At 40.2% G+C, this 21656-nt stretch overlaps 1 protein-coding gene across 3 annotated transcripts in view; it reads left to right on the forward strand.

Moving 5' to 3' along the window:
- Positions 1-528: 528 nt before the first annotated feature.
- Positions 529-21656, forward strand: part of tbc1d12b (TBC1 domain family, member 12b) — an 88567-nt gene continuing 67439 nt past the window's right edge. Inside the window, exon 1 of one of the 3 annotated variants that reach the window (XM_059947570.1) lies at positions 529-7925. In XM_059947570.1, the coding sequence (XP_059803553.1) occupies positions 7165-7925 (761 nt within the window). In that variant the 5' untranslated portion in view covers positions 529-7164. The remainder of the gene's footprint in view (positions 7926-21656) is intronic. The other 2 variants (XM_059947567.1, XM_059947568.1) reach the window with 2 other exon arrangements.

Raw genomic sequence — 21656 nt, forward strand, 5'->3', positions numbered from 1 at the left:
ATGATGTATATATTTTGTTAGCTGCATCTTTGAGTTAATTCAGAGTTGCTTATTGATTGATCTCAAGATATGTTGACTTTGTACCTTTCTCTGGACATTAACATTTCTGTTATATCCACTGTGTGATCATGCCCTTCCCAAATGGAGGCTAACATGATTTGCATTACATTTGCTGGAACGCTTCACTTGCTATTATTGGTGGGGGGGGGGGGGAACTGAACCCTTTGCAGCAAAATTTGACATCCACAAATTGATTCTAAATAAACTAACCTAGATATAGCAGAATAGTAAATTCGCTCTTCAGTTTCATGTTGAACATACACATTAATTCACTTAATGTAACTGGATTTTACAGCTATGATTATAAAGTAATGTGTCATGAATACTCCTCATAATTCACCATTTGTTCAAAGCTTATTGGATTGGTATGTGCAGTTGGAGGTTCACAGACATAACAGGCATATTTAATGCCAATAATCTGCACATGTTGGAACAATTTTATTGAAGGACAACCAGTAATACAATAAGTACATCCAGCGTTAACCCATATTGGTAGAGATGTCTTTAATCTAACCCGTGGCTATAAGATGGAGAGTAAAGATATGGAGAATGTGGTTTCTTCTGGAAATAATAAAGTCTTGTAAAGTGGCAAATTGCTACCAGAATATACTGTATATCCTGGTAAAATACTGAACTCTTACTGGAAATATTCTTCTTAAGTAAATTTGTTACTGCAAATGAATTACAAAATTACGTGGAAATATTTAAAGTTTTAAAATCGACCAGATGATAAAAGGGAAATGTTAATGTTTTAGTTTGTGAAGAGAGGACTATAACTGCTACTAGCCCAGTAATCAAAGGTAAGAAAATTGGCATTTAGGAATCTTTGGCAAATAAGCATTTAAGCTTCTTGTTGCAGGAACTGTCTTTCAATAATGGACATCAACAGGAGTAAAATTGCCATATCCCATTCTTTAAATAGAGTAGACAAGATGAAAGTGATTAAATGAAACTTCATAGTAGCATTTTCCTCCTGTCTAAACTGCCTTTTAAATGCTAAATGAGACACAACATTCTAATTGGAAAGAATAATGAATATGTTGGGAGTTGCCTGTAGCTGAGGTTGCAGCTGTTACTGTATTCATTCACATACTATAATCTTCATTCAAAGCCTTTGATTATTGATCAAGACAACATAATAAAAGCATCCAGGAAAACTGTCACAATCCTTTTACTTTTGAAGTTTTAGCAATAACAATCATGCATGGAAATTTAAATATAGTGAAAATCTAAAATTGGATCAATGGTGTTGCATTGTTAAAGATATAGTCTAGTATTAACTCAAAGCTATTAAGCAGCATGTGGCTGAGCTACAGGCCTAAGGTAAACCAGAGATAACCCCACTGAAATAACAAACAAGAGAAAATATGCAGATGCTGGAAATCTGAGCAACACGCACAAAATACTGGAAAACTCAGCAGGCCAGGTAGTATCTACGGAAAAAAGTATAGTTAACATTTAGGGCTGAGACCCTTCGGCAGAACTGGAGAAGAAAAAGATGAGGAGTAGGTTTTAAAGATGGAGGAGGGGAGAGAGAAATACTAGGTGATAGCTGAAACCAGAAGGGGGAGGGATGAAGTAGAGAGCTGGGAAGTTGATTGGTGAAAGATACAGGGCTGGAGAAGGGTGAGGCTGTTGGGAGAGAACAGAAGGACGTGGAAGAAAGAAGAAGGGGGGAGGGCGGAGGAGCACCAGAAGGAGGTGATGGACAAGCAGGGAGATAAGGTGAGAGAGGGAAAAAGGGATGGGGAATGGTGAAGGTTAGGGGGACCATTACTGGAAGTTTGAGAAATTGATGTTCCTGCCATCAGTTTGGAGGCTACCCAGACGGAATATAAGGTGTTGTTCCTCCAACTTGAATAACCCTATTTAAGTTAACCTGCTGACTGTGATTAGTTTGCAGTCATTTGCGCCCGAGAGAAAAGCAAGCTGTAGGTACCTGGTTGGTTGGCAGCAGGATCTACAAAAAAGTTCTTGAAAGAATATTTTATGGAGAACTGAGGATTGTGGGATGTTGGCTGAGGCACTGAGGATTCCTGCTTCATCTAGAACAATAGGTTGACTGTGGTTAAGAGGGCATACGGTGTATTGGCCTTCATCAACAGTGGGATTGAGTTTAAGAGCCGAGAGGTAATGTTGCAGCTATATAGGACCCTGGTCAGACCCCACTTGGAGTACTGTGCTCAGTTCTGGTCACCTCACTACAGGAAGGATGTGGAAACCATAGAAAGGGTGCAGAGATTTACAAGGATGTTACCTGGATTGGAGAGCATGCCCAATGAGAATAGGTTGCGTGAACTTAGCCTTTTCTCCTTGGAGCGATGGAGGATGAGAGGTGACCTGATAGAGGTGTACAAGATAATGAGAGGCATTGATCATGTGGATAGTCAGAGACATTTTCCCAGGGCTGAAATGGCTAACACAAGAGGACACAGTTTTAAAGTGCTTGGAAGTAGGTTCAGAAGAGATGTAAGGGGTAAATTTTATATGCAGAGAGTGATGAGTGCGTGGAATGGACTGCCGGCAATGGTAGTGGAGGCAGATAAAATAGGGTCTTTTAAGAGGCTCCTGGATAGGTACATGGAACTTAGAAAAAGTAAGTACATATTCGGCACAGCATTGTGGGCAGAAGGGCCTGTATTGTGCTGTAGGTTTTCTATGTTCAAATAGAAAGATTTGATTTTAAAAGAACGATTAACTTTAGTGGAAGGCTACTGTGACCCCTGAGTATATGACAGCTGCTTCTCTCATCATTAACTAATTTTCTTTAAGTTTTTTCCACAGGTAGATTACTTTATATGGCTAAAAAATGGGCCTCAATAGAACTGATGTCTAGAAAATTCCAGTGTAAGCACTTCTTGAATTAAATTGGAATACTTGAAACTGTAAAGCACCAAATTTTTCATCCGGTATTTTGGAGCACTGACGTTGCTCTTACTGTAGGGCCTCACAGACAGCCAGTGGGGGATCTTCATGTCACAGCAGTGAATTCATATTTTTCACATTAAGACACTTGTTCATAAAGCTCTTAGTACAATCATTGAATTATACAGTACAGAAACAGAACCTTTGGCCCACCTTGTTGATGCCAAATGCGATGCCTATCAATGCTAATCATAATTACTTCCATGAGACCTATATCCCACTATTCCTTTCCTGTCTAAATACCTTCATTGTATCTGCCTCTACCATCTGATTCCAGCTCATTGTGTCAGGAGTTCCCAACCTGGGGTCCACAGATCCCTTGCTTAATGGCATTGGTCCATAGCGTAAAAATGGTTGGAAACCCCTGCTCTAGATAAATACATTGCTCTGTATAAAGAATTAGCCTCCCAGAACTCCTTCAAGTTTCTCTCCACTCATCTTATTCCCTCCAGTTCTAGACTCCACTGTCTTGAGAATAAGATTGACCGTCCATGCTATTTATGCTGCTTATAAATTTTACAAACCTCTGTAAAGTCATTCTTCAGCCTCCTTTGTTCCAGGGAGAATAAATCCATCCTCTCCAATCTCTCCTTGCAACTACAGCCATCCATTCTAGGCAACATCCCAATGAATCTCTACTAACTCTATTGCTACCAAATCCTTCCTGCAGTGTGACCAGAAATGTACACAATACTCCAAACGGGTTTTAACTAATGTTATGTGCAGCTGGAACCTGACATCCCAACTTGTATACTCTAAGGCAATACACAAAAAATGCTGGAGGAACTTAGCAGGTCAGGAAGCATCTATGGAAATGAACAGATAGTTGACGTTACAGCTATCTATACATTTCCATAGATGCTCCTTGACCTACTGAGTTCCACCACCATTTTGTGTGTGTTGCTTTGTATTTCCAGCATATGCACACTCTCTCGTGTTTATGGTTTTATACGCTTAGCCTCAGCCTACAATGGCTAGCATACCAAATGCCTTCTTCATCAATGCACCTAAGATCCTTGCCGTTTACTCTCTATGTCCTGTCAGAATTTGGCTTCTCAAAATGCACTAGCTTGTACTTGTCTGGAATAAATTTCAGCAGCCAACTTTCTAGCTGATCTATGTTATATATATCTTTGGACAGTGCAATGCAGATCAACTGGAAAGTTGCCCATCCACCAGGGTTTTACATGCAGTGCTGATGAAGAAAACATGCTCTGGGACTAATTTCATTTTTTTGTAATTTGTTAGTGACTATGTTTCCATGATCTTGCTTCTTTTGTCCTTTTACTAGTGTTGGAGGTAGAGCTTGTGGAGCTGGGTGGGGCTTTTGAAGTAATCTTGATGAATTGCTACAGTGCTGCAATTGATGATAAATATACCAAACACATTGCAGCAATGGGTTGAAATTCAGCCTGTGGATCAACACTGATAGCTGCCATATAGCCTAAATGCATTATCATGTACAAGCTGCTCTTTGGAACAATACTAAAGCATGTTGAGTCTGGACTTGCTGAAGAGAGTGAAAGGATAAATGCAGAATGTAAAACTCTTTGTGCTGTCTTTGAGAAACATTGCCAAAGTAAAACTGAAGTTTAGTAATTGATCTGTGCAACAACATAAAATAACTGCACTATGAGATGAACTTTGTATAATGAATTTTACAGCACTGAATTTTCAATGGGACTTAATGCTCGTTATTACAGATTTTGTTTTGGTGTGAAAATTTCACATCTTTATGTTGTGAGTGAAATTGGGGATAACTTTACTCAACTTCACTTGCCCCATCATTGAACTGATCACACAAATCTATGGATTTAATTTCAAGGACTTTTCATGTCATGGTCTCGATATTTATTGCTTAGCTATTATTATTATTATTATTATTTCTTTTGTATTTGCACAGTTTGTTGTCTTCTGCTCTGTTGGGTGCAGTCTTTCATTGATTCTATTATGGTGCTTCGATTTACTGAGTATGCCTGCTAGAAAATGAATCTCAGGGTTGTATATGGTAAACTTACTTTGAATTTTGTTGGCTTTCTGACACTCATGCTGTCCAGGTGGCATCAATAGATCAGTGCCCAAGTTTGGTTCTGATAATTTTTTTTTACCTTGTTAATATTAATAAAAACCAAAGCTGTTCTTTCACAGTAAAATCAGCTTTCAGTACCACAGAAGTCTTGAACTGTATATTAATTTGAAGCAACAGACACATTTCATGTTTCCACTACATTTGTAAGTAAAGTTCAGTTCTGATTCAACCTGTGATCATAGACATCAGATTTTCAAGTGGTTTCAACAGGCTCCCCTGAAAAAGTCACTGACCAGAAATTCAGAAAGCACAAAATAGTTCACTTCAATAGATCAGAAGCAAAGACTTAACTGGGTAAAGACTTTTGACAAAAGAGGCAGCACCAAGGAATGTCTCCCCATTTTTCTGAACTCAGGATGTAGTCCTTGAAGGGTTGCAACCAGAACCTGCAGTCATTATATTACTGGGAGAATTGATGGGTAATCCATGCTGGTGTATCTGTGCAGGTTCCCTAAGAAGAGTGTGCAAAGGAGTCGAGCCCCCGTGCAAAATGTCCTCATGGTGGAAAGTTGCCAGGGACATGCTGAAAGGGCATTAGTGGCTTCTAAGAATGTCTGCATTCTTGAATGGTTTTTATTAAATGCAGAAATGAAATGTATTAAAACAGGTTTCCCCTTTCCTGTTTGAGCTTTACTTGGATCTCTGCAATGCAGCACTGAGCAATAAAGTGCCACGTTACATTTTCTTAAACAGTTCTTTGTAACTGAAATGACTTATTTCTATTCTGGTTGTGTGGGTTCTGAGGCCAATGCCGGGTCTGCAGCACAGATGGGGCAGGAGAAGGTTGAAGGTATTTTGTGAGAAGGAGACCTACTACCATTTACACTCATGTCCTGTCAACCCACAGACAAGGCTCTCAATACAATCTTGAATGCCCCTTCTTCACTTTGAGTAAACATGGTCTGAGGATTCTAAGTAGCAGAGTCGTTGCTCGTTTTCAAGCAGGCTTCAAGAATGTCTTTAATTTTCTTTCTTTGTTCACCTGATAACCTCTTCCTATGACAAAGCTCAGAATAGTTTGTCTGTTTGGGAGTGCCATGCCAGGCACACACATGTAAGTCACTGTGCAATTTAGGTCCTTAGTACTAGGAAAGTAAGCTTGGAAGAGGACGCTAACATAAGTTGATTTCTCATTTGCAGAGATAGTGGTTATATTTTTCCAGTGTTTTCAGGGCAATCATGACGTTCATTATTGTTTTCAGTACACCAGCAGTTTTTGGCTTAATTAGAAAGATTAATACTTGCAGTTCATGTCCTCAACCCTGGCACAAAAAGTATGCTCAGCGGAGGTTTCCTGCCTTCCTACACACTTCTAAGACAACAATCATGATTTTTACAACGTAACTCTCCAAAGGCAGTCTTCAAAGTTCCTGTCAAGTTTTCTGAAGTGGGGGGGGGGGGGGCGTCACCTTGAAGAATACAGGCACCTGTGTGATATTGTACTTGTGTCCCTCCAACAGAAATCACATAAAAATATCTGGCTGACTGACCCAAACTGAGATCTCAGTCAAAACATCTCCAAGTAGTTTCTGCAGGTCTTCCCTCAAAAATCAGTGGCCTGAAAATAATTATGTAAGATCAGCGATTCCATTTTCATTCGATCTAACGTGTCTGGAAGAGAGCAACGTTCAACATGCTAACAACTTCTCTGCACACGCTTTCCAGGAAGACACCCTTTAATCAGCATTTTATTTTTTTGCAGAAGCAATATCTCTACAGACCACCCTCCCACAGGGATGTCTTCATTCCCATCTGTGATCGCAAAACCACAAGTACAAGCTCACACAAGTGCCTGTGCTACTCTGAAATTCAGTTACACTCAGCCCTACTCAACCTTTCCCCAAGATCTTGATAACTTTGCTCGTATAGATATGCTAGGCACGATGACAGTGCTGTTAAATTCATGACTGGGGCGCTGTCCTACTAATGCCAGAAATGTATTTAGTAGGTGTTGAAGGTAAATCATCTCAGGTACCTAGAACTGTTAATTGCGGCCATTGAAGACGGCAACATCCAAGAAATATTCCTCCCCCAGAGGACGGGCGACACGGAACCTCTCCCGGGCAGGGTCAGCTGACCCTCCGTCTGTCATGCGCGGTTCGCCAGCCGCTGCCCGCCTCTCCGCTTCCTGCGAGCGCGGCGGCAGTTCCGGTGCGCACGGGCGGCGGGACCCGGCTGTAGCCGAGGCCGTCGCGTCGCGGTACGGGCGGAGCGGCCGCTTGATGTCGGGCATGATCTATCGCCAGAGTCACCATGAGAGCTGCCTGCGAGAGCCCGCCGCCTCCAGAGCGGCGGCACACTTCCACACTCGCACCGACTCTGCTTTAGGGGATATCATCAACGGCTGCTGCTCAATGGGAGAGGAGGCGGCGACGGCGGCTAAGCCGCGGGACACCGGGCTCCAACTCACTCCTGCCGACTCGCCGGGGCTGTCGCGGCCTCGGACCGGTGGCTCTGCCTCGTCCTCCTCCTCCGCCTCGTCGCTCTCCTCCTCGTCCTCCCCGAGGGAACCTAACACTAACACTCCGACCACTTCTACCTCCACACCCGGGCCCGATGAACCGGGGAAACGGCCTGGCGCCGCACCTCGTCCGGAGCTCAGGACCGAAGACACTAGCGGCGAGGATACCGCCAGCCCAGATCGAGAAACACCTGACAGCCCCGGGCCCGTTGGCAGTGAGACACCGGAGTTGACGGACGTCAGCCTGAACTCCAGGAACTCCCTGGAAGTAAGTCGAAGGCAGAGCGCACCCGAGCAGCTGGCGGACGGGGTCGATCTGCCACCACCAGCACTACCCAACGGCGAGGGAGCCAAGCCCAAGAAGCTCGGCATCGCCGACTACATCAGCAGGTAATGTGACCGAGACGCTTGCTACAGCCTGTCCTGTATCCAAAGGTCAAAGGCTGAACCCGGCGTTCCCTTACACAGGGACACAACCGGCGATGGTTGTCACTGGTAACCTTCTGTTGTTAGCTATTGCGCTAAAAGTTATTGCCCGTTTATCATCCACACCAGCTCTTTTCAGTTAGGTGGCAAGGAGTTAATATACATCGCTGGCAAGGTCGTAATTATGAATTAACAATGCTTTTCAAAAAGCAAAAAACCGAGCAGTGTTTTTTGCAGAAATAATACTGTTGCATCGCATGGAATAGATTCCCTTCTGACAATGTCTTTTTCGGATAATTTCAAATGTTGAGTTCGCTTTCTTTGTTTCAAAGAAATCAAATTGCAGATTAAGGCGTGGTGTAAATGCTCTTGGACATCTGGAGTGAATGGGGTTTTCATCATAAGATCATTAATTTCAAGCCTGCGCATTTCGTCCTCTCAAGTTACGGGACAGCTTTTGGAATTGCTGAATCCAGTCCCAAATCTACAACGTTTGAACGTTTGGATCTACATTGTCTCCTCGTCCTTCTGTATCGTACGATTTTATGACTTCCTTTCTGAAAAAAATATTTTAACTACTTGGCTGTAAAGCATACCCACAAGGTTTATATGTCCTTGTTAAACAACTGTTTAAAAACATTAGACTTCTAGAATAATGAAAGGTGCAATATTATAATCTCTAAATAAATAACTATTTGACGCTTCTAGCAACATTTATAAAATGTTGGAATATTTTTACGACTTTTATAACTAGATTTAGGAAGGAAAACGGAGGTAGTTCAAACAGTACAGTGCAGGGGTCGCAAAAAACTGAGGCTATGGGGTGTGGCCTTGAAGCAAAGAGATTAACGGTTGGTCGATTTCTTTTTAAAAATCGGAGGATTTTCATAAAGTAGATAAGTCTTAACCGATACTACAAACAGAACATTCTCAAAAGGAAATGTATAGGATGGCAGGTTAAAAAATCAATAAAAACATCTACTGAAATTCTATGGAGTACAGTATAAGTAGTCGTAATTAATTAGAAAACAATGTTTGGAAAAAGACAAAGTCAATTCAATAATAACATTCAAAAGTGAATTTAGTCTCTTTTTGCAGTGCAAAATTAAAGCAGAAGGGGAGAAAAATGATTAAGACCAATTAATAACTCTCAGACCTAGCAAGGACCAGCTGTATTATACAACTTGTATTGCATGCATATTAACTTTATTCTAACAAGCAGCTAATAAAATGTATAACTAATTTTCTTTTGCAAATAAAAATAGTTCATCTGGCTCTAAACAAGTGTAATGCCAGCATATATTCTGTTATTTGTTGGCTGGGTTGTTGGATGGAAGCATTGTGGAGACCATTTAATTGTTGGAAAACTGAGTCAAGCCAGTCTACCCACTACAGCATGTTGGCTGGCTGTCAGTTCTGTAACTGCCAACTCTGTGCCAGCACTTTTAGGAACTCTGATGTTTTCTCTTGTACAGTAGTATGAAAGGGGGCAAGAAATCAGATGTTGGCATGTCTGTCATTGTTCTGCAGTTGAACTTGGTGCTACTTGCATAAGGCGTGGAGATGTGGGACTGAATACACTTTGTATCCAGCTCCTCAGCTTCATATCTTTCAAAGCTGATATTTTCAGGGCTGCAATGTTCATTGGCATCGAGTTGTTAATCATCATAAAAATGGGTGGGCAAGGTAGCGTAGCAGTTGTGTAACGCTATTACAGTGTTAGGTTTTGAAATATTTGAAAGCACATGAAGGCCAAAGTCATCATGGTTTCCAGGAGAAATCTTACCTGACAAAACTGTTGAAATTCTTTGAGAAAATAACTGGCAAGGTAGACAGAAGAGTCAGTGGATGTTTACTTAGATTTTCAGAAGGCTTTTGCACATGAGCGAGGTGACCAGGGGCAATACGGTAGCATAGTGGTTAATACAACACTTTACAGTGCAAGCGACACAGGTTCAATTCCTGGCGCTGCTTGGTTTCCTCTGGGTGCTCTGGCTTGCTTCCACAGTCCAAAGGTGTGCCAGTTGGTAGGTTAATTTGTTGCTGTAAATTGTCCCTTGATTAGGCTAGGATTAAATTGGGGGATTGCTGGGTGGAATGTCTCAACGGGACGGAAGGGCCTATTCCGCACTGTCTCAATAAATAAATAAAACGTGAGGCTGCTGAACAAAATATGAGCCTGTGATTTTATAGGAAACATACTTGCCTGGATAGAGCATTGGCTGACTGGCAGGAGGTGAAGAGTGGGAATAAAGGGTGCATTTTTGGATTGGCTGCCGGTGACTAGTGGTGTTCTGAAGGAGTTGGTGTTGGGGCAGCTTCTTTTCACATAATATATCAGTGATTTGGATGAAAGAATTGTTGGTTTTGTGGCCAAGTTTGCAGAAGATACTAAGGTAGGTGGAAGCACAGGTGGTGTCAAGGAGGCAGAGAGACTGCAGGACAAATTAGGAAAATGGGCAAAGAAGTGGCAGTTGAATACGGTGGTGGAAAGTGTATGCTCATGCGCTTTGGCAGAAGGAATAAAGATGTAGAGTTTTCTAAATGGGATGTTAATTCAGAAATAAGAGTTGCAGAAGGATTTAGGAGTACTAGTGCAGGATTCCCTAAAGCTTACTTTGCAAGTTGAGGCAATAATAAGTGAGGCAGATGCAATGTTCGTATTTTGAGAGGATTAGAATACTAAAGTAAGGATGTAATGCTCAGGGTTTTTTTTAAGGTAATGGCCAAATTGAACTTGGAGTGTTGTGAGCAGTTTTGGACTCCTTATCTAAGAAAGGATGTGCTGGCATTAGAGAAGGCCCAGAGAATGATCTCTGGAATGAAAGGGTTAACTTATAAAGATCTTTTGATGGCTCCAGGCCTGTACTTGCTGGAGTTTAGAAGAATGCAGGGTAATCTCATTAAAACTTATTGAAAGGTCTAGATAGAGTAGACGTGGAGAAGGTGTTTCCTATGGTGGGGGAGTCTAGGACCAGAGGACACAGCCTCAGAATACAAGGACATCGCCTTAGAAGAGAGATGAGAAATTTCTTTAGCCAGTGCTGGTAAATCTGTAAAATTCATTGCTGTGGAGGCTGAGTCATAGAGTACATTTAAAGTGGAGGTTGATGGGTTCTTGATTAGTAAAGGTATCAAAGGTTGCAGGGAGGAGGGGGGTAATAGATCAGCCGTGGTAGATTGGCAGAACAGACTCAGTGGGCTGAATGACCTAATTCTTCTCCTTTGCCTCATAGTCAGGGTCTGATTCCTGTTGCTGTCCGTAAGGAGTTTATGCATTCTCCCCGTGACCACGTGGGTTTTCTTCTGGTTCTCCAGTTTCCTTCCACACAGTGTTAGTGCATTGTGGGCATGCTGTGTTGTTGCTGGAAGAATGCAACAACTGCGGACACAATCCTCGACTTGATTTGACACAAACACTGCATTTCACTGTATATTTCAATGTACATATAAATCTACAATACTGTTTTGAATTTTAATGGAAATCATTTCAACTGTTTCCCTGATCAGAGTCATATGGAAGTAGTGTGAAAGGTCATCTAAGAACATGAGCATTTAAAGGCCAGTGTGTGGATGTTGGCACAGATTCTGGTTGTGCTCTGCTGCACCTTGCAGACCAACCACTAAAGCGAAGACAGCAAAAGGTTAGTACAAGCTTGAGGCATGGGTGGTATCCAGTAGATATTTATAGTTGTGCATCTATCAAAAACCTGGTTTTCCCCAATGCCATTAGTGACCTCAGTACGTATTTGGCAGGTTTAAGTTGATTACAAAAACAGTGTGGCGCATGAGGTAAGTAAACTGTATTGTTTCAAATGATAGAGTGTGAATTAATAACTCCAGCTTCCCTGCCCTAGATGTCATTGCTGTGCTGCTGAGAAGTGCTGAACAATGATTAGGAAATGGAAGAAAGTTAGAGCTTGTTGCTGTCCCTTGCTCTGGGTTACTTGTTAATGCATAGCTTGACAGACATTGTGAGATGATCCTTTAAGATTGTGAAAGTTTCTGCCTGTTGTATGATTAAGAGGGCAAAGGAAGGCATTTCATTTTAGAAAAGAAAGGTAAAACACTGAGGAAAAGGCTGTGACCATCTACTTATCTAATACCCTCATGACTTAAAAACCTCTACCCATCCGTCTCCTTCGCTCATGGAAAGCAGTCCCTGTCTGTGGTGCTGTTTAAATGCTAATGAGTTGTCTGGTTGGTCTTGCAGCTTTGCTGTGAAACAACAATGCAGTAGTGAACCCAGTGTGTCTGAGCAGATAGGCAAACTGCATCAGCAATTCTCATCTATGATATGTATAATTAGGTAAACCAAATTTAAACTGAAGTGAATTATTTATGTGGCAGGAATTCACATTTAAAATGCCAGTTACAGAATATCTTTTAAATAAGTATATTTGATAGATGATTCTATATGTACTGCCTAGGTATTTTTTACATATTGAGAAAAAGTGTGGAATGGATCCTTCTGGGCCTTCCAGCCATGCTGCCAACTTAACTCTAGCCTGGTCAATGATCAATTAATCTACCAAATGACTATAGGAGGAAATCGGAGAAAACTTGTACAATCTCCTTACAGATAGTGGTGGGAATTGAACCCTGGTCACTGGTAGTGTAAAGCATTGTACTAACTACTATGCCACCGGCTGCCCTTTTATGTTCAATAGGTAAGCAATCTTTAATCACTCCAGATGTGTAAAACTAATTGGCATGCAGATGTGTAAATCAGTCAATTATATGAATAACAGTATGAAAAGGGATATTTCATAATAGTGTTGAAATCAGTAAAGCATCAGAAAACGGTATTGAAAAAAGTTAAGAAAAATCTGTAAGTTTATAAGCAGAGTCGTAGAATGTGAAGTCCTAGCAAAATATATTTTTGAATCACCAATGATTGCTTCAGCTGACACATGATTGATACGCCTCAGGAAGCAAGTAAAGAACTTTTAAATGGATTAAAAGAGGATAAAAGGAGGGATAACTTCAGTCATGAGGAGAAATTCAGGAAATGTTAATACTTGTCACCTTTGGAACAGATAACTGACAGGTGACTCTATGAGTAGCTGGCAATAGAAATGCCTCTGGGATGGATATAACATCATTTAAAAACATTATTCTGCATTTCATTCATTATCAGCATCCACATTAGCCGTTAGCTAGATGGTGTAATTTTTCCAACCTGTCAAATATCTGGATTGGGCAAATGCAGGTGGTTTTCCCTCAATTTTATTTGAACTTTTCTTTCCACTTTTAGCTAGTAGTTTAACTATTTGATAAACTTTGCTGCTATAACTCGATGTTATTTTTGTTTGCAGTGTATTTTCTGTGGTCAATTTTCCACATAAATGCAAATTGTTTTAATCTTGATCTTAAAAGGCAGTGTACTTTTATTCTATTTGGACTTTGGTGCAGTTTTCAGATGAAAAGATTTCTTTATCAAACTTTTCAATGGAAGCAGCTGCTTTTAATATGCCTATTAGTGGTCCATGACTTGTTAGATTGAAAGATAGATATTACCAAACAATAACATCAATGGAGTTTAGTCAGTGAACTCATGGGAATTTATGCTTCAGATAGCAGTTCTGCGTTTCAAATGTGCAATTTAAGAAATTGGGCTTTCCATTAATAATGGCAAGTAGTGCTATAAACATGTCATCACTTCAGTTTGATCCTTCCATCAACACATTATGCAGTCTAGCTTTTAAGCAAAGTGTGAATTATTTTGTTCAAAGTTAATCAAACACTTCTTGCAGTCCAGCGTAATAATTACAAATTGCTGTTGGAGTGTGCAAAATGTAACTAAAAAAAAATCACAAAATCATTCTCCAAGTTGCCTAGACAGAAATGAAGTGTCAGCAAGGATCTCTGATTTGAGTAAATATCTGTAGCTCTTTTACAACAAATATCTGGCATTCTTCCAGGAATAATACTGCTTTTATGATGGGTGATACTGCCAGTTTAACTAGGTTTCTGATTTCTTGCAGATTGGATTTTAACAGATATAATTATTTTTAAAATGTTGTTAAGCAATTTTAATGCTTACATGTTCCTGAAGCATCTAAGCTATTTAAAAATTGTGTTTTAAAAAAAAAATGTCTTGAGTGTCTTGACTTTCCATCAAAGGCAGTCAAGCTGTTCTGGAATTTGGGGCACAGTCATAAGCAAAATGGCACTGGCGAACCAAGGTGACATTCTGTAGGTGACGAACAATTCCTCTCTTGAATTACTCTCACTGCAATTTGCAGCATGTAATTTCCCTTTAAGCAATGTACTTAAATCAAATTAATGAACTACAGTTTTCACAGTCTCCTCAAGGACTTGACAGGCTTAACTCTCAAACAAGCTGGTACGGCACCTTTAAGCGGGTGACCAAGAAAATTATAAGAATGCCAGGTACAATCTCTAGAAAGCCATCTCATGAGCAAAGTAGCAATTCCGAACCAAACTCGAATCAAGCAAGAGTGATTGACAATTGTGTCAGGGCCTAAATGCTTTTACCTTTTAAAGTAAAATCAAGCGACAAAGGTGACAACAAAGCTTCACTTCCAGATGAGATTAATGCTTGCTATGCTCACTTTGACCATCAAACCAAGGAGGAATCATCATGACCTCCCACAGTTCCCAATGGTCCTGCGATTTCGGTCTCTGTGGCTGATGTGCAAGCATCCTTCAGTGGGTGGGGAGGGTGAACACACGGGAGGCATTCCGTCCAGATGGGGTACATACCAAGTACTAAAGACCTGTGCTGTTCAATTGGCTGGAGTGTTTACCGATATCTTTAGCCTCTTGCTTCGGTGATCTGGCGGTACCCAATTATACCAGTGACTCCCTAAGAATAACATGGTAATCTGCCTCAATGACTATCGTTCATTGGCACTTGTATCCACAGTGATGAGGTGCTTTGAGAGGTTGGTGATAAAACTTATCAACTTCTGCCTGAGAAGCAACTTGGATCTGCTCTAGTTTCTCTACTGGAACAACAGGTCCACAGCAGATACCATATCATTGGTCTTCATTCAACACTGGAAATTCTGGACAGTGAAGACGCATACATCAGAATGCTCTTTATTGACTACAGCTCGACATTCAATACCACCTCAATAAGCTTCAAGGCCTTGGCCTCAGTACCTCCTCAATTTCCTTACTTGCAGTTCAGATTGGCAACAACTTCTCCACAATCTCCATCAGCTCAGGTGCACCACAAGGCTGTGTACTTAATCCCCTGCTGTACTCACTTTACATATACAACTGTGTGGCTAAGCACAGCTCCAATATCATATACAAGTTTGTTGAAGACATCACTGTTGTAGGCCGAATCAAAAGTAGTGACCGCCATGTTGTTCAGCTGCATACCATAAGCTTTGTACACTTTTAGTTGCCATGTTATAAGGAGATGATTAGAGTGGAGGACATGGGAGATTCACCAGGATGCTGCTTGCTGAAGCATTGCAGTTATGAAAAGAGATTGAAAGAAGCTGAAGAGAGACGTATACAAAATTACGATGGGTGTAGGAAGGCTATATAGTAGGGAAGCTATTGCCATGGCAGATCTATCTAAATCTAGTGGGGTTAAGTTTAGTGTAAGAGATAGGATGTTTTAAGAGGTTTTGAGGAAAAACTATTTAAAATAACCCATCTTGTTGTGTAACTTGTCTCCATACTGTGGCTTTAGCAGTTTCATCATTCAAACAGATTGAACTTTTAAAGTGCCAGGTAGCTCAGCCTGCTAAGTTTATGCAACAGCACCTTATCAATACAGTTTGGGCTAAAGATAGAGACTGCCTCACTCAGTATTTAGAGCAGGGGTTCCCAACCTCGGGTCAACTGACTCCTTGCTTAATGGTATTGGTCCATGGCATAAGAAAGGTTGGGAACCACTGATTTAGAGGATTCATGATGTCCCCAGTGAAAGTGTAATAATCTTGATTCTTCCATCTATTTGCCTAATTACTTATATAGTAGGACAGAACAATTAGAGCCATACTAGCCAAGTATCAAAAGGGAGAACTGTGGGATTATGGAATTTTTGTGGGACTTCAGTCAGACCTGATGGGAGTGCAAATTATAGCAAATGAGGAGCCTGCTGGATTGTTCTCTTGTAGGTGATATTCCTCTCAGAGCTGTAGGATTATAGGAATCTGAAAGTTAAATCAATGACAATACAGATGAAAATCAATAGGAATGACTTCATCAACTATTTGGCTTCGAATAGGAATGCTAATTATTAACTACAAGATGAAAAAGAGATAAAAGGGGCCTTGTTCCTAAAATGTTTCATCCCTGCAGGGAGAGGTGGTAGAATGTTAGTACAAATGATCATCAGAATCAGATTTAATGATACTGGCAAATGTCATTAAATGTTGTTTTCTGCAGCAGTACAGTGATACATAAAAATAAAATAATAAATTGCTGTAAGAATATATACTTATAGAAATTAAATAAGTAGCACAAAAAAGAGAAAAAAATAGAGGTATTATACATGGGTTCGTTGTTCATTTGGAAATCTGATGGTGGGGAGGAAGAAGTTGTTCCTAAAATGTTGAGTATTCAGGCTTCTGTAACCACCACCTTGATGGCAAGAGAAGAGGCATGTACTCTTCACAATACATCTGCAGAAATTTGCACAAGTCTTTGGTGACACAGAGTCCCCTCAAAATCCGAATGAAATATAGTTGCTGTCTTGCCTTCTTTGTAATTACATCAATATGTTGCGCCTAGGATTGATCTTCAGTGATGTTGACACCCAGAAACTAGAAACTGCTCACCCCTTCCACTGTTGTTCACTCTAAGGGCTGGTTTGTGTTCGGTTGACTTCCCCTTCCTGAAGTCCCCAATCAATTCCTTGGTCTTACTGATGTTGAGTGCAAGGTTGCGGGTGAGATGCCACTCAGTCAGCTGAGGTTTCTCACTGCTGTAAGTCTCTTTGTTACCATCTGAAATTCGGCCAGCAATAGTTGTGTCATCAATAAATTTATGACATTTGAGCTGTGCCTAGCCACACAGTCAAGGGTGTAGGGAGAGTAGAGCTGTGGGCTAACAACGTATTCTTTATGTGCACCAGTGTTGAATGTCAGCAAGGAGGAGATATTATTTCTGATCCATATTGACCGTAGTCTTCGGATGAAGAAATCAAGGATACAGTTGCAGGAGGAGGTATGGAGACCCACCATTTTGGAGCTTATTGATTAGTACTGAGGGTATGATGGTGCTGAATGCTGAACTGCAATCAATAAACGGCATCCTGACTTAAGTATTGCTATTGTCCAGGTGGTCCAAGGGCAAGTGGAGAACCAGTGAGATTGTGTCCACTATAGACCTATTGTGACAATGGGTAAATTGCAACAAATTCAGGTCCTTGCTTTAGCAGGAATTGACTAACCATTACTATCTTCTCAGAGCACATAATCACAGGTGATGTAACTAGACGATAATCATTGAGGTAGCTCACACTGCTCTTGGGCACTAGTACAATTGTTGCCCTTTTGAAGCAGATGAGAACCTCTGACTACAGCAGTGAGAGATTGAAGATGTCCTTGAACATTCTTCCCAGTTGGTTAGCACAAGTTTTCAGTGCTTTACCAGGTAAACTATTATGGCCTGGCACCTTGTGAGGGTTATCCTTTTGAAAGATGTTCTGACATTGACCTCCCAGGCAGAAATGCTGCAGGATTCACACAGATGTAGTTTTATTCTCCCTTTCAAAACATACATAAAAGGCATTGAGAGAAAATGTGTTTGCTGATCTGCAAGCACAGATAACCTTTGAAGAGATGTTGGTTGCATTGAGTGATTGATTAAATCAAGGATATTTTATAATCAGATACTGACCAAGGCAGATGTGATCAGATACAGAGGCAGGAGTGAAATAGGGTAATTCAGAACTACTTTCTTCAGTTTTCTCCGTTGTCTTCACCAGATTTTTAAATTTTATTTCAAAAGTTGCAAGGGTTGTTTTAACAATACTATGATAAAACATTTCAAGCCACAGTGTTTTTCAACAACACTTTATGAATGCTGTTCCTTTTTTGAATTTGAGTTCTTGTATTTACATGGGCCCCTTCAGCATAGTTTCTTTACATCAGTTCCTCTCTTTCATTTCTTAAATGTAGGTTGTTACATTTATTCATACTAAACCTCACTTTATATCTGTGTTCATGGTGGTATATGTCTATCATCAGATCTTATCAATGTTTGTTCAAGCAACATAGTATTTCAGCTGTTGTCATTATACAGTATGTACCTTGGTTAATAAAGGTCAATCAACGTGCATTTTGAGAGTTGCTTCCTCTGTCCATTTGAAAATGGATTTTGTTCTGACCCTTGAGGTATAACATCTGCCATTCCTTAAAAAGTCCAACAAAGCATATTCTTCATGGATTAACACTCCAATTGTTTTTTTCCCCAGATCCTTTTATACACTTCCTAATTTAAAATTTTTACTACAGTGGGTTGCATTGCCAAATAACAACATAAGATGCCTTGCATACAGTTTATCCACCTTGACCTATGACTGGTATTAGTTCCTAAGGCAATTAGTTTAAGTCAAAGTTGAGAGTTTAGGTGCATTTATTATCAAAATACATATGCCATCATATACAACCTTGAGATTCATTTTCTTGTGGGCATACTCAATAAATCTAATAACCGTAATAGAATCAGTGGAAGACTGCACCAACAGGGCATACAACCAGTGTGCAAAAGACAACAATCTAAAAGAAAGAAAGAAATAATGGATAGAAAGATAAAGAACATGAGATGAAGAGTCCTTGAAAGTGAGTCCATAGGTTGTGGCAACAGTTCGGTGATGGGGCAAGTGAAGTTATCTCTTCTGGTTCAGGAGCCTGATGGTTGAAGTGTAATAACTGTTCCTGAACCTGGTGGTGAGAGTCTTGAGGCACCTGTATGGCACCAGTGAGAAGCCAAACCTAGATGGTGGGTCCCTAATGATAGTGGTTTTAATATGGGCTCTTTTATACAAAAAAAACAATGTTCCAACTTTTGGCTCTGTCCTATGGAGCTACAAATCCTGCAGTGAATCTTTCACAGATGGCAAAGGCATCAGCTGCATCTTTAAATTGCACCTCTCTGGTATGGAAGTTCTTTTTAGAGAGGCAGGTAATCTTAAGTTTTTGACATCCATGTTTCTAGCCAGCATTATTATTTCAATTCTTGCCTCAAGTAAGTTGCCCATTCATCTCATTGTTATTCGTTGAGTTTCTGCATTTAATGCTACTGCTAAATTTGCCTAAATTGTAAAGTGACTGCATCCTATGGGCTGTGAAGCAGCTGGGTATTCTGAGGATATGGTAAATGTTGCAAAAAATAAATGCTTTCTTTATCTCTCATCACTGTTGATAATTGCCCATACATGACACTTTGACTTTGCTTTGCATCCAAAACTAAAATAGGTATTGCAATCAAATAAGAATGTAAGAAAACAATATCTGGAATATACTTGTTAATTGAGCATCCGTAGCCTTTGGGAATCCAAGTTACTTCTCAGTATTAAACACCAAATACCAACCTAAATCTGACCAGTCCAGTACCTCTTCGGTAAAGGACAACAAAAGCAGTAACTGGTTTAGACAAAATACTTGAGCTTGGTTTGTGAATGAAACTATTGAATTCTGTTTTTGATTGTGAACAAGGAAGGGTTCTTTTGATCTATTAAAAATCTGGAAATAGATTTCTAGAAGGTCAAGTAAAATAAAATCATATGTATTTCAGAACCATGCCATCTTTGTAGTTGTATAAATTGCTCATTTGAACGAATTGTTTAAATTTCAGCAGTAATTTGTGCAGTGGTTAACATTTTGAATTTGTTCATCCAAATTTAATTTTGCTTTGCCTGTAGAATCTCCTTTAAGGTATCATAAACAACAAGACATTTCTCAAAGGAGCAGTCACAGCTTGCACAATTTTTCCTTATGGTTTGGCTTGCAGCTGTTTGACTCCAGTTGTGATCATTTCCTGTTACTGGTCTTCCTTTTCCAAATGATTTGTTTTAAGCATCTATGTGAAAATGTTTGGTGATTTTCTTTACCTTCCCTACCATTCTTTTCTGGGTCTCTTAATTTTTATTGGTGACTACCTGTTATATTGTAAATGTACTACTTCTAATAGTTTTATAGAAATATTGCCAGGAAGTTGGATGATTTGTGTGATTTCACACTTAAGTGGGAAAAAAACTGTTTCCACAAGCCTGTGAATTACATCTAAATTTAGTTTTGATTTTGTACATTTCTAAAGAATGCTTTTTATTATTCTGGTATTTGAAATGCCATGCCATAATTGAGGCAGTGATGAAATTGAAGGTTAAAATAATTCATTTTTCTTGGTATAGTTTTGGATTTTATTTTTCCTTTTCTGAGTGTTTGCTTTTACGTTTCCCATGTTAACCACAAGTCCAGAGAGGTGATGAATTTAGTCAAGAAGAAAAAGGAAAAGCTTTGGAAGTTTAGATCAAACGAGCACATGAGGAGTATAAAGAGGCCAAGAAAGAACTAAAGAGAATTGGGAAAGCCATGAGTGGTCCATGGAAAGCCCTTGGCAAGTAGGATTTGGGTGAATCTCAAGGCATTCGAGTCAAGAGTAAGAGGATAACCAGAGAGCAGGTGGGACCACTCAAGGATAAAGAGTGGATCATTTACTTGGATGTGTGTGAGGTACTTAATGAATGCTTTCTTTCAGTATTTACCAAAGAAAAGTATATGGAAGACCTGGAGGTTGGTGCTGTGTGTATAAATATGTTGAAGCATTTGGAAGTCAAGGAGGAGGAAGTATTAGACCTTCTAACAAGTATTAAGGTGGATAAGACCCCAAGACCTGATGGGATTTAAACCAGGTTATTGAAGGAGGCAAGACATGAGATTGCTCGGTCTTTGACCAGTATCTTTGTGTCCTCTCTAGCCACAGGTGAGGTCTCAGGGGAATGGCAAGAGGCTAATGTTGTACTTATATTTAAGAAGGGAACAAAGGAAAATCCTGGGAACTATAGACCGGAAAGTCTCACATTAGCTGTAGGAAAATTGCTGGAGAAAATTCTTAGGGATAGGATACATGAGCATTTTGAAACCTATGACCTAATTAGGGACCGCCTGCATGGCTTTGCGTGGCAGGTCGTGCCTCACCAGTTTGGGTTTTTTGATGAGAAAAGTTGATGAGGGTAGGGCATTAGATGTTGTCTACGTGGATTTTAGTAAGGCATTTGAAAAAGTGTCTCTTGGGAGGCTAATCCAGAAGATTAAGATGCATGTGATCTGCAGTGAATTGGCTGTTTGGATTCAGAATTGGCTTGTGCATAGAAGACAGGGTAGTGGTTAAAGGGACTTACTCGAGCTGGAAGTCTGTAATTAGTGGAGTTTTGCATAGATCTGTGCTGCGACCTCTGCTATTTGTAATGTATATAAATGACCTGGATAAAAACGTAAATGGGTGGGTTAGTAAACTCCACCAAGATTGGTGGAGTTGTGGACAGTATAGAAGACTGGCAAAGAATACAGCACAATATAGATCAGTTACAGATATGGGCTGAGAAATGGCAGATGGCGCTTAACCCAGATAAATGTGAGGTGTTGCACCTCTGTAGGGCAAATGCAAGGTGATGGTACACTGTTAAGGGTAAAATCCATAACAGTGCTGCTAAGCAGACAGATCTTGGGATCCATGTTCATAGCTCTTTGAAAGTGGTTG

This window comes from Hypanus sabinus, chromosome 22 (assembly GCF_030144855.1).
Source record: "Hypanus sabinus isolate sHypSab1 chromosome 22, sHypSab1.hap1, whole genome shotgun sequence".
In the NCBI taxonomy this organism is placed as follows: domain Eukaryota; kingdom Metazoa; phylum Chordata; class Chondrichthyes; order Myliobatiformes; family Dasyatidae; genus Hypanus; species Hypanus sabinus.